The sequence below is a fragment of the Abrus precatorius genome, unplaced genomic scaffold, assembly GCF_003935025.1.
Source record: "Abrus precatorius isolate BTA unplaced genomic scaffold, Abrus_2018 Scaffold8, whole genome shotgun sequence".
Classification (NCBI taxonomy): Eukaryota; Viridiplantae; Streptophyta; class Magnoliopsida; order Fabales; family Fabaceae; genus Abrus; species Abrus precatorius.
In genome coordinates this window covers 634115-648166 of record NW_020874428.1, presented here as the reverse complement: position 1 = coordinate 648166, position 14052 = coordinate 634115, and the positions used below count along the sequence as shown (strand labels likewise).

At 26.8% G+C, this 14052-nt stretch overlaps 1 protein-coding gene across 2 annotated transcripts; it reads left to right on the top strand.

Moving 5' to 3' along the window:
* Positions 1-5329: 5329 nt before the first annotated feature.
* On the top strand, positions 5330-13121 carry LOC113847184 (sulfite exporter TauE/SafE family protein 3-like). Of its 2 annotated transcripts, none has more exons than XM_027476112.1 (12): positions 5330-5748; positions 5861-6020; positions 10175-10375; positions 10456-10520; positions 10796-10826; positions 10929-11008; positions 11078-11164; positions 11263-11313; positions 11456-11677; positions 12232-12325; positions 12441-12581; positions 12880-13121. In XM_027476112.1, the coding sequence occupies exons 1-12, from the start codon at positions 5560-5562 to the stop codon at positions 12963-12965; spliced, it is 1407 nt and encodes a 468-aa protein (XP_027331913.1). In that variant the 5' UTR covers positions 5330-5559; the 3' UTR covers positions 12966-13121. The 2 variants fall into 2 exon arrangements, with proteins under 2 accessions (XP_027331913.1, XP_027331914.1); XM_027476113.1 differs by having other exon boundaries at positions 12441-12562; positions 12880-13111.
* Positions 13122-14052: the final 931 nt, after the last annotated feature.

Below are 14052 nucleotides of genomic sequence, written 5' to 3'. Positions count from 1 at the left end.
CAACAGTGCTTACGATAAATTAGTTTTATTTTAAAAAATAAATTTAAGTTAAATTTAGATTGATTTTTTGAAAAATCTGTTTTGTCTCTAGTTGTGATGATTAAGGGTTTTTCTGTTTAAGAATTAGGAAATTAAATTACAAAATATTGAATTTATATGTAGCATAGTAATATTGAACAACTGAAAATGAAAATTTCAGAAAAGAATTATAGAAGTGATTGAAATGAAATGAAAAGAGAGTTGCGAGTTTGGTCCACAAGACCACAACTGAAGCATCTTTGTCGCACTCACTAATAATTATTTTGAGGAATGAAATGGTGTCTACCACAGGGGACCTATATACGTGGCCGTGCATATTAACTGTTAAGGATAACCAAACCCTAATGCAATAATTACACTTCACACTCAAGTTTACACTTAATTTTTTAATCTCCAAATGCAAACCACACAATGAAAAGGGCAGAAAATGACAATCATATGCCTAATCTTTTGACCAAGGCGACATAGGAAACCAGAATCAAACTTTACAAATTTTTAAAAGATCAAAATGTTTACTAAGCCAACAAAGCAAGAAGCATCTGATGAAAAAAACAAGTAAGTACCTTCTGTTCTGCTTTTAAGTTTTGTTTCATTAACATTTATAAAAATAAGCACGTGAAGGTACCCAAAGCCAGCGTTGCATGCCCCAAAGCCAAGTAAACTCAACCACCCTTTGTTTTTGGACATATATAACTCTCTCTGTCATGAACATGATGTCTCTAAAGACCAGCAATGGGTCATGAGATAGGAGGTACATGATCTGTTCCTCTACAATTATTCTCTTAGAATAAACACTAACCTTAATGTTAAAGTTCCTTTTATAAATATGCCACCCTTAATTTTATCTCAACTTCAAGTGGGTCATTATTGTACATCTCACCTTCGCCTATCCATACGTTCATTCAAGTTAAAATTCAACCACAAAATTTGCTGTGTCCATTACTTAACATACTAGTTAAAAGTTCAATGATTTCACTAAAATATTAATTAAGGCAGTAGTTTAACTAGAAAAGTGACTTAAACATTGATCATTAACATTTTAAGTTAGTGAGTTAATTCAATAACTGTCTCATCGACTAAGTGCACATATATATTAAAAAATAAAATGCTTGTTATATTAATAGATTTGAAAAAATATTTTATAATTTTTTAAATTAACGGATATAATTCTTCTAATATTTTAAAAATTAGAATTAGAATGTATTAATATTTTTTTAACTAAATTATTAATCAAATTATTTATTAACATAAAATTAACCGTTAGAATAATTTCATGTGTAACCCTAAGTAGAAAGAGAACAATAGATTTTATTATAAAAAAATAATTAAATTAAATAATCTAATTTAATGATTGGACTGTATCAAAGACATGTAGTAATGTTAAAAGACTTATAATTTGACTAAGAAACTATCAATTTTTTTTAAAAAAAACTCATTAAAGTAGTTATAATTCTATTAGTTAAAGAGTACTTCAATTAAAAAAATCAATTGTATTAGAGTTTTAACCAGAAGTACCATTTGGACCATTTTACCAAAAATACTAACTAAAGCATTTTAAAAATGTATAAATTTAATGAGTATTAGAAGTTATCAAGTATAATTTAAAAATGTATAGATTTAACTCTTGTAATGTTTATTTCTGTGATCAAAAGGTGTCTTTAATTCTCCCCTATCTACTCTGCGAGAAGAAAATGTTGATTTCACTGCCATTTTCTCCCTTCAATAATGCATTTGTATATCATTACACCATTCTTGACAGTTCAGATTCAACTGCTTTCATTGGTGATGTTTATTGCCCAAATTCCCATTTTGGGGCACCCCACATCACGTTGACTCGTCATGAATGGTGAGGATTTCATAAATTTAAGTAAGATTTGTAATAAAATTAATTGCTTTATACATATAGAGTACAATTATTTACTTTTATTAATATATATATATATATATATATATATAATATTAGACTATAATTGTAACATTCTATTAAAATAAAAGAAACAAATTATTTATTTATGATAAAAATACTTAAATATTTTAATACTATATAAAAAATTATTGAATCAGTTATAAAAAATGAAAATATAATTTCAGTTTATTAATATTTATTGATGCTCACTTCTATTTTTGTGAAATATATATTGACATTTATATTAAATTGTAATAAGTTACTCGTTGCATATAATTTCTCTTTATCAAGAATATTAGATAAGTTTTTATAATTATCTTACACTTGTAAACTTAGGCGATTTGATTATATTAAGATATTTTTCGTACTGCTACATAACTAATATAATTTTTTAATACAATATCAGTGTAAAGTTTAATATTTAATAAATTTTTTTTGTTAATCTCAGCCTTTAACATTAAAGATAAATTCAGCTAATAATACTAAAATTTTATTAGAAAGAATAGTATTTATTATATTTTTATAATTTTAATATAATAATTATGTATTTTTTTATAATTTTTTTATTTGTGAATATTTAAACTCAGGTCTTAAGACAAAAGTTGATGTTAACAAATCCTTAATAAAATAACTAAAAAAACAACTTATTCATATAATAAATTCATAATAATAATACTTTTTATCTTTTTATTATATAATTTTTAATATAAATTTTGGACCAATATAATTTCTCATAAGATAATACAGTGTCTCTTTTTAAGGCAGAGATAATAGAACTTTACCGCACGTTCTAAGGTTATTTAAGAGTTGTTTTAAATTGTAAGGAGGTTTTCAAAGAAACGGGGAGGGATGATAAATTTTATTAAAAAAAATTATTAAATTATATTAAAGATCATTTAAAAAGTATTTTTGTTATATATTTTTTATAATTTTTTTATTACTTTTATTCTTTAATGAACAAGTGTTTTAAGAACACTAATTAGTACTATATGTCAAATAAAAATATTTAAATTTAAAGAACTAATCGTTTTACATTTAACGAGTAACGGAACGCGTATCGAGGGTGCTCTGTTACGGTGCTTATAATGTTGTGAGACATAATCATAAGCCATAAATTTCTAAAGAAGTGTTCGGAATCCAAATTATATGACTCTGATATTCTTAGTTTCTTAGACGTAATGTCTGTTAAGCCCTTCACTCATGGCCAAACGTTTTCCCTGTTTTCAAATATAATAAAAACACATTAACAAAGAAGAAGTAGAGATGGCAATGGGTAGAGTACTACAGTACCCATCCTCATATCCATGTTTAAAAAAAATACTCGTACCTGATCCCATACTCACGTGGGTATGAACATTAATGCTCGTACCCGTACCCTCTGGGTACCCGCATACCCGCGCTTATTTGAGAAAAAAATATTTATAAAAAAAAATATGTTTATATAACTTCACATAAGTAGCATAATAATACAAAAATTCAATATGTAGTTGCCGAATAAGGTACAAACATAGATAAAAAAAACAAATATTCAAAGATCATAAATGTTAAATGTATCTTAATATAATAATTTTTTAAACTAAAATTCTTAGAAACAATAAGCAAAACTAAACACAAAAGTTATTTGTCAGTGATAATCCTATCTTGTGTGAGATTTGATTGATTGGTAATGTTAGAGCTACAACGAAATAGATCTGTACAAGGTTGTCCCTTCGTGTGGGATCACTTAATAACCTCTTGTGGCATTAACAACTAACTCTAATGAATAACATTTCATAGTTATTAAGTTTTAGTAAGACAGATATTGAGAATGAGAATAGAGTTAGAGTAGAGAAATTCAATACTAACAACAGAAAGTTAATACATAAAATATTTTTTTTTAACTTTTGAATTTGAAATTATAAGAAAAATAATAGATTTAATTAAAATAATATAATATAATTTATATATATATATATATATATATATATATTAATACTAGTATTTTTTAACTCATATACTATACGAAAGTATTTTATCAAAAATATAAATTTTTGAAAAATTATTTTAGTGAATTAAATATTTATAATGTATTTAAATTAAAAAAAAATTGAATAAAAGATAAATAGTTACAATAAAATTTTATAATAAAGAAATATACGTGTATATTAAAAAAAATATACTTTTTTATCTTAAAAAAATTAACAAATAAAAATTAACAATAATTTTTTATATTTATATCTTTTCAAAAACTTCTTTGAATGTGAATAAATAGTAAGAATAATATTATTTAGATTCAATAGATTATAGTTGTACTTGTAATACATATGTTGCATAGAAAAATATTATTTTAAATTAAAATATAAAAATAAAATTTAAATATTATTAAAAAATAATAAGTTTACGGTAATAGTAGGTGATTGTAAAATTTATAAAATATTTATAATATATTTATAATTTATCATTCACTTTATGATTTAAACATCAATATGATTTTATTAACAAAAATATTTGTGTAAAAAATATTTTATGTGTGTCATATATAAATAATATTTTAAAAAAAGTCAATCTCATATTAACTATGTAATAATTAAATTGTGTTAGCCTAATTAAATGATATAAAATAGTAAATAAATTTTTCTATTAAAAATATAAACCAAAATAAATTTTTTGGTTTACTTTATTATTAAATATATTTTTATATTAATCTTATATAATTTCACATAAGTAATATAATAATACAAAAATTCAATGCATAATTGTAGAATAAAGTTCAAGCATATATATATATATATGCAAGTATGAGGTGGGGTGGGTACTTAGATACCCATTAAAATTTGTGGGTATTACCCACACCCATACCCGTATAACGGGTAAATACCCTACTCATTGTGGGTAAATTTTGCAGGTGTCCATCAGGTACTTTATCCATTGCTATCTCTAAGCAGAAGGATAATAATATAATGAATTATTCATCGTTTGAAAGTTGCACTTGTGACACAAAAAATTCCATTTATGCAATTTTTTTTAATTTTTTAGGCTTTTAAATTAATTTTATGTTAAATAAAATTATTTCTTTCGTCTAGTCTTATTTGAGCATGAGCAGTAAAGTTCTCTCTTAAAAACATAAAAATTGTTTACTATTTTACTCATTGATAATTAACATAATTTGTATGTAAAAAAGGTAAAAAGATATAAAATTATTTAATAAATTATTTTTTAAATTCTCAAAAGTGGCGAGAAAAATGCTAACCTTACCTTATAGCTTATCTTCGTCCAACGTTGGAAATGGACACTACCTTATTATTATTGTCACTGTCCTGTCTGGGTCCATGATTCTGGAGCAGCTGGCACGTGGGTCTTCTTTAATCAGTGCTATTACTTTGTGATCATTGTTATACATTCTCCATCCTTTGGTTTTTCGTCGTTTTACTTTCCTTTTTAAACATTAATTTCGTATTTTCCATTGTTGTTTATGTCTATCTTCCTTGAAAATCGATTTCATTGTTACCTTGCAATTCATGTACCACCCTTTTCTTCGATTCATTGTCTCGATTTCTAGCTTGCCAAACGGAGCAAATTAAATTTGGGTTCTGACATAGTAACTATTTTAAAAAATAGAACTGGTTTAAAAAAAGATGAAATCGATGTGGGTTGTGATGTTACACTTTGCGTTGGCTTTCATGAGTGTGTGGGCTGAAAGAACGATTCCAAAGGTAGAAGGAGAAATGTTCAACGAAACGCAGACACATGAACTGAGTTTCCTTAACAGTGTTGTTAATTTCTTATGGCAACCTGGGGAATCAAGTTATCAACACGTGTGGCCGGTGAGTTATTCCTTCATTTTTTTTCTAACAGTTAAATTTGATATATGATTGCAGTAAAAACACTGTAGATATATTAATTGTTCATTGATTAATTTATATATAACTGTTGCAGGAAATGGAATTTGGGTGGAGAATTGTTATGGGAACGATGATTGGATTTTTTGGAGCAGCGTTTGGAAGTGTCGGCGGTGTTGGCGGCGGTGGCATATTTGTTCCCATGCTCAGCCTTATCGTTGCCTTCGATCAAAAATCGTCCACCGCTGTCTCAAAATGTAAGAGGGTACTGTAAATACTATATTGGGTTATGCCTTCCCCCAGTTTACATGCACTTTAGTATAGACAAGCTTATCATTAAAATTATATAAAAGCTTAGGTTAATAAAAATATTATTCTTTAAAGTGGTTAAAATAATAGTTATTAATAATTATGAGCGGTTTTTATTTTTAATTATGAGTTAAAAAAGCAACGTTTATTATTTTAAAAATTAATAAATTATTAATATCTTGAGAAGAATATAAAAAAGTAATTAAATTGATATAAAATTAATAAAAATAATACTTTAATCTATTAGTCTTGTATATATTCATTAATTTTAATAAAAATAACTTTAAAAAAATTTAAAAAGTGTATACTCTTCTCAATTTTATCTTATTTAATTTGAATATTCTAATAATGTGTATGTGTGTTTTTATGTTTCAAAAATTATTATTAAAATATAAATTCTTTTTGCTATAATATAAATATAAATTTTTCAAATTTATTTATCAAATCTGTACATATATCTCACTGTAACGTAATAAAATAAAAGAATAAAAAATAATAATATGCTAACAATGCAATTCAACAATAATACAAAAGATTAATGCTATGTTTGAATGTCATGTTTAGAAGAGGAGGAGAAGAGAAGAGAAGAAAGAAGTTAGTGAGTTTTAACTCTTATTTAAAAGTTACTTAATTAAGAGAAAAAAATTAGAAATTTTTATAAATTTTCAATGACCATCTTAATATTGATTTTTTTAAGCCTCCTGATGGTTTTTCTCTCTTTCACACTTTTTTGTTGTTATTTTACGATTATAATTCTATTTTTTGAAAAATATATTATTTTTTAAGTGAATTTGTTTAAAAAAAATTATAAAAATAAAAATATTAATTTTAAAATTATTTAATTTTTAGAAAGAGAAAATATTTATTTTTATTTTTAAAAATAAAAAATATGAATAAAAAAATATATAAAAAGTAATAATATTATTCATATTGGTAAACTCTCTTTACTCTCTCTTTTCAATATTAAACATCTAAATAAAAAGTTTAGTCTTTCTTTTCCTTCTTTTTCTTCTTCTTCAAATTCTGTATTTTTACCTTTTCCTTCAAACATTCAAAATTTTTAATGAGTTGAATAAAGTTAAGTAAATTCATATTATATTATGTTGCTGATTAGAAGAGTGAACAGATAGCATGAAATAAAGATTAGAAGATTAGAAAGTGAACAGATAGCATGGAAGTTTAAATGAAAGCAAGGGTTGAAGAATGATAGAAATCGGATTTAAATTCATCATTTAAAGATAAATTGAAAAATGTAAAAATATTATGAGCAGTCAATTCCTTTTGCCTTCTAACTATTTAGAATCACGTGAAATATTGTGAATAGTTAATTCGTTGGAGTTTAGTTTCACTCTGTATAGACCCATTTAATTTGAATGGCATCTTTGCTTTTACATTTATCAATCAAATGTTAATTCTTAAGTTTACTTGTTTATTTATTCGTTGGAGTTTAGTTTCATCCCATAACCACTATGTTTTGAATAATGGTTATCTCATCTTTCATTGCTTGATTCCACTCCTTGATTTTATTAACTCGCACCGCATACAATAAATTCTACTCTTCAATAAAAGGTAAAATCTATTACCTTTCAACTTAAGATTTTCTTAATTCTAATAAGCATCTTTGTCCATCCTAACATTTTTACTAATAAAAACTCTAACTGAACTAATGTCATAGACTTTTTATAACCTTTAAATTCTGACATGTAGCTTGTTCAAATGCCTCCTTCTGTCGTCTCATTTAGTTTATTTCATTTCACATTTGATATATGCGTTTGTAGCAAGGTGAACCAAATACCTTTATGTGTTTAATAAATGGCCTGATACCTCCCCAAGCTTCAATAGTTCTAGTGCCTTATATAACCCTTGTAGAAAGGTATTTTGAAAGTTTACAATCACTACTTCCACTTAGAAGGACTTTGGCAATTTCTCTAAAAAATATCATCCATCTAAACATTTCAAGAATTGATATATTCTTTCTCTTTACTACCCCATTTTGTTGATGGGAGGAAGGAGGTAAGGTGTAAACAAATCACTATAAGTTGGTGCTCTCTCAAATCATTGCAAAATACATTAAGTTCAACAAAGGTCTTAAAACTTCTTAAAACAAAACTTTGTATTTCTATTAAAGAAAGTAAAGTTAATTCATCCTTATAAAATTATTTATAAAAAGAATGAAATACTTGCCGCCATTAAGTGAGGAAATTTTCATAGGTTCATAAACCAAGCATCTTAGGCCACTTGCAGCCCAATATTGAGCCAAATATTTCGTTTTGGGTCTACTATTGCACAAGCGCAGCCAACACTCTACATGTTTGATATAGGGGAATACACCTAAGAGGTCTCGCACGTCACCCTATGGGAAATAAACCTTCTACCATTAAACTATATTAAACTTGCTAGTACGTTACTTATGTGTCACCCATGTTTAAACCCTATATAACCAGCTACATCATTAACTAAGGTACAAACTCTATTAGTTGCCGTTACTCTATTACTGCGAGTAGTGACTTGAGCATTTTTTTTTTATTGGAACTCCTTCTGTCACCTTCAACCTTATACTCACCAACGCCATAGCAGTCTCACCTTTAGAGTATGTTGGGCTTGTTCCTTAGGGCTCACCAAAGTAGGAAAGTCATAAGTAAAGTTGCGTATTTCTCTCTTTTTTACTATTTAGTAAAAATATTTAGAGTTTTTGAGTCGTTGTTGTTTGGTGTCTTATTGTTGTTCAGATTGCATGATTTGGTTGGTGGCCAAGGGATCGTGTGATAATTGTGGATGTGGGTTGGGGTTTTTCATGGCCTCACTTCCATAAGAAAGAAGGTAAGGGCTTATGTTAAGGAGGAAAAAAAGTAAAATAATGGTCAAAGTTTCGAGCGTTCCATAAAAATCTATATTAAGGGGAGGTGAGTCTATGGAGGTAAAGAAGGCCATACTATTTTTCAATGAGTAAAAATGGAAGAAACTTTGTTTGGATGGAGATATTAATGTAGTTAAATAAAACTGACAGAAAGAACAAGTAACTTGTTAGGCATTAAAACTTTAGAAGATTAAAATGAAAGAAATACAAATTAAAGAACTAAACTGAAAACAAATAATTTAGCGGACTAATTAACTAATTCTACCTAAAAAAACATGTAATTATTTTAACTCTTATTTGTAAATATAAGTTTTAGTTATCACTTTTGAATGCAAGAACTCGTCAAATTAATATTATGTACTGTTTTTGACACATGACTTCACATGATTTAATACTTAAACATATATATATATATATATATATATATATATATATATATTAGAAAAAAACTAATTTATTATATCTTTCAAAATTTTCTTTTACAACGGTGCCTGCTGCCTCACATTCCCTCATGCGAAATGTCCAAACTAAAAATAAAATAAACTGAAAATTAATTGTTTTCTTAAATTAGACTGGATTTCAGTTCTAATTTTTAAATCTAATTCAATTCAAATTGAACTTACATGTATTTTAAAAAACTACATCATACAGCTTAATTATTTCAGTATTTTCTTAAGAAATTTTAATCTGTTTTGCGAATATTTAATAATTTAATCTTTATTATGATTACTATGTACTTTAAGACTCATTTAATATTGCTTCATATTTTCAAATGGTTATATAAAATTTGAAACATCCAAGTCGATTTAAATTACTTTTAATCCTACTAGAATGGACTGAATTTGATATTGTATGTCAATCCATTCAAACTGAACTATAGTTGTCTGTAGTTTTTTTTTTCTTTTTTCCTTCACATTTCCATGGAAAAACTCAACTATAGTTTATTTTTATGATTAGATTAAACGACTTTTTATTATTTAAAATATGATACAAATCAAATTGTAAACACCCTTACTTTGAGAGAGAAAGATTCTTTACCCTTCCACTTCAATTTGCTCTCCAGCCTTTTGATTTTAGTTGATAACCCAGACAATGAAAACATTCAGTAGTTTAAATAATGGACACAGTTATGTTTGGTTTTAACCTGTTATATACTACTTAGCTAATGCAGTTCACAAGAACTTATTCATCATAAAATTTCCAATTGAGAATGGCATGATTCATCAGGTATTTTGTTTGTGTCAGGTATGATCATGGGTGCAGCTTTGTCAACTGTTTACTATAATCTTAAACTAAGACATCCCACATTGGATATGCCCATCATCGACTATGATTTGGCACTGCTCATTCAACCAATGCTCATGCTTGGCATTAGTATTGGAGTGGCCTTCAATGTTGTAGTTGCTGACTGGATGGTCACTCTCTTACTTCTTGTTCTCTTTTTAGGTAACAAATTTGCTTAATTGTGACTTTGTTTAGTCATTTTTGCTTTTATTATACCTTTGACTCATCTTGATGGTTTGCAGGAACGTCCACAAAAGCATTCTTAAAAGGTGTGGAAACATGGAAAAAGGAAACCATAATGAAAGAGGTATCATTTGATTTATACGTATACGAGTTTTCACTACTTGTTTTTGAAATTACAAATGCAGCTAAAGTAACATACTGTATCTTACAAGAAAATAATGTATGTTATTTAATTTGTATCCTCCAAGTGACTATAAGAACTCATGAAGATTTTCTAATATATCTACCATTGATTAATAATTATGAGAAGTGTTCTGAAGATTACACAGGAGTTTAACTAGTAACACTGTGAAGGTTTATTGCTCATTGGCTAAACCTCTCTTGTTTCATTATATATAGGAAGCTGCTAGGCAACAAGAGTCAAATGATGGTGAGTTAAGAAGCTATTCATTACATGTACCAAAACATAATAAAGTTCTCCTCGATCATTTTGGTTTTGTTGTCAGAGTGTTTACAATTTTCCCATTAACAGGTTCTAGGATTGAAATAGAATACAAACCAATTCCTAGTGGATCTGAAAATGGCATTGCAAAGGACACCAAAAGAGAAGAGGTCACTATACTCTAGTTTGTTTTTATGGGTTGGGTGGTTTTCATATCTAATCAATTATAGATATTGCAGGTGACTGTTCTTGAAAATGTGTACTGGAAGGAGTTTGGACTTTTGGCTTTTGTTTGGGTTGCATTTCTTATAATACAGATTGTCATGGTTTGTAATTTTATATATATCCTATAATATATCATCAATTGTACCGTGAAATCTTACTAATCTGACTCTCAAACATTTCCTATTGACAATGGAGACAGACCAAAACAGCCAAATGTTCCACAACATATTGGGTACTGAATATATTACAGGTAATTCTGGTCAAGAGTGATCTAGCCTCAAAGCATTATTACCCTTATACATATATGTTTGGTTTCCTTAATATTTTAAATATAAAAGCAGCTATTGTAAATAGTTTTACTCCTTAAAGCGTATGTTTTTGTTGTTATGCAGATTCCAGTTTCAGTTGGGGTAGCAGCATATGAGGCGATTGCTTTGTATAAAGGATGGAGAGTAATTTCTTCTGTAGGAGATCAAGGAAAAAGTTTCAGTGTTCAACAGTTAATTATCTATTGTACCTTTGGAATACTTGCCGGAATAGTTGGTGGCTTGTTGGGAATAGGTGGAGGATTCGTCATGGGACCACTCTTTTTGGAGCTTGGAGTTCCCCCTCAAGTGAGTTGTAAATTGTAGTCTTAAGAATGTTTTGAAACACACACCTTTGATAAAATATTATATATATATATATATATATATATATATATATATATATTATATATAGAAAATATTCTGTATAGTCTAAAAATTCTTTGGCTTGATTTGAAAGTTTTTTATTTAATTTATATCTAATTTTTAATAATTATTAATAAAAATAAAAAATGTAAATAACATAAAAGTATCAAATCAGGAAGGAAAGTTTTATTGTTCATACTAATTATTTCTGATTCAAACAAAATTAACTCTAATGAAATATACGTGTTTTAGAAAAAAAAAATATTAGGTATTATGATAATGAGAAGAATAAATATAGATAACTAAATTTTTATTTAAATGGTCAGAATTAATTAAAAAAAAAAAAACATTTGTTGAGGAAATAATCTTGTACTTGTGTTAATGTAGAATTCAAAGCCTCCTTCTTCGATAGAAAAGAAAAAATTAATGTATGAAGGCAGTCGTAGGACTGGGACTTTTAATAAACTGGATTCATTGTTTTGATGGGATATGTGCAGGTTGCAAGTGCCACAGCCACCTTTGCCATGGTCTTCTCCTCATCAATGTCTGTTGTAGAATACTACCTCCTTAAACGATTTCCAGTTCCATATGGTCTGTGCCCAAAATCTTCAAACTAAATAGAATTTTCATTTATGTACCAATTTGGCAAATAAAATGGATAACTTTCAATTGCTCTAACCTATGCATTTTGTGGATTTTTGCACAGCTTTATACTTTATTCTAGTGGCTGCTATTTCAGCCTTGGTAGGACAACATGTTGTGAGAAAGCTAATCATCCTGTTCGGGAGAGCATCTCTTATCATCTTTGTTCTTGCTTTTACAATCTTTGTTAGTGCCGTTTCACTAGGTACATTCTCTATTATTTAATGTTCACTTTTTTTTCAATTTTAATTGCTTGTATTAGTCTTTTTAATTTCTCAATTATTCTAATTAAGTTTCCCACCTCAAAATTTTATCTAAAAATGAATAAAAGTATATTAAAGGTGTGACATATTTATTTATATAAACAAGTAAATAGAATATATCACATCTTTATTATATTGTTAAAAAAACAAAATTACCCGTAAACTAAAATATTATAACCAAAATTACAATTATAATATTATATTCACTTGAATTAATAAACTTTTCTTTTCATTTGCTAGGTGGAGTCGGCATTATAGCAATGGTAAGAAAGATTGAAAATCATGAGTATATGGGATTTGACGATCTGTGCAAGTATGATTCATAGCTCATTTAATTCACTTTTGCTCTATGCCAAAGCTTTCTTCATGTTACGAGATATAAATAAATGTACGATGTATATTTTTACTATTGTTAAAACATGTAGTGATGATTCCATTGGAGTTTGAGAAATTTAATTATATTTATTAATATTCATTTTGTTCTAGCTTTTTAATGTCCAACCATAACATCAACATACACATACATACATTTGCCCAAATTACAATAAAACCTTATAGTAAATATTTTCAGAGAATTTTTCATGAGACCGAGAAATAAATGTTCTATGCTTAAAGTAAATAAATCATCATCACTTCAAACTACAGCATAAGTTAGTTTATTATTATTTTAGATGACAAATTATTTAATTAATATAAAATTGTGCCAGAATCATACCTCGTTTATTTCGGCTTTTGTGACCCCATCCCAGTTGGCCTTGTCGTAGGTGACTCTAATAATAGCACATCACCTTATCTGCTAATGGGGCTTGATTTTAGAGATTAAACTTTAAAAAAAAAAATTAATAAAATAGAAATAACTTATATTTTTTATTTTCTATAAGTTTTTTATATAAATTTTCTAAAATTTTTAAAAATTTATTTTTAACTTATAAAAGAATTATTTAATTTATTCAAAATTCTGCTCATGGGTCTGTTAGAATATGCTAGATTCCAATTAAAATGGCTCTTGAATGCTTGAAAAGCCGCATAAGGGTCCATTGTCACATACAATTAAATGTTTGATTTAAGTACACGTGAATCATAAAGTTTTGCACTGATATCTGCAGAATGCTTTTGACAGTACTTCATATTAATGACTAACTTGGTTTTGTTTTGTTTATTGACCTTTGAGAATGATAAAATCTCTATTCTTTATGTTCTTGTTTTATGCTCTCATGCTGTTCACTGATGTGCCTTTCTATTCTTATATATATCATATTCTTAACTTGTGGATAAGATACATGTTAAAATATTAAAAATTATTATACATAAATAGATATTATAATAATTTTATCACGAAATATAAACAATAGCGTATCTCTTTATTTTAGAATTTTATTTTTACATTTAAAAATCAATTAAGTTTATTTTTAA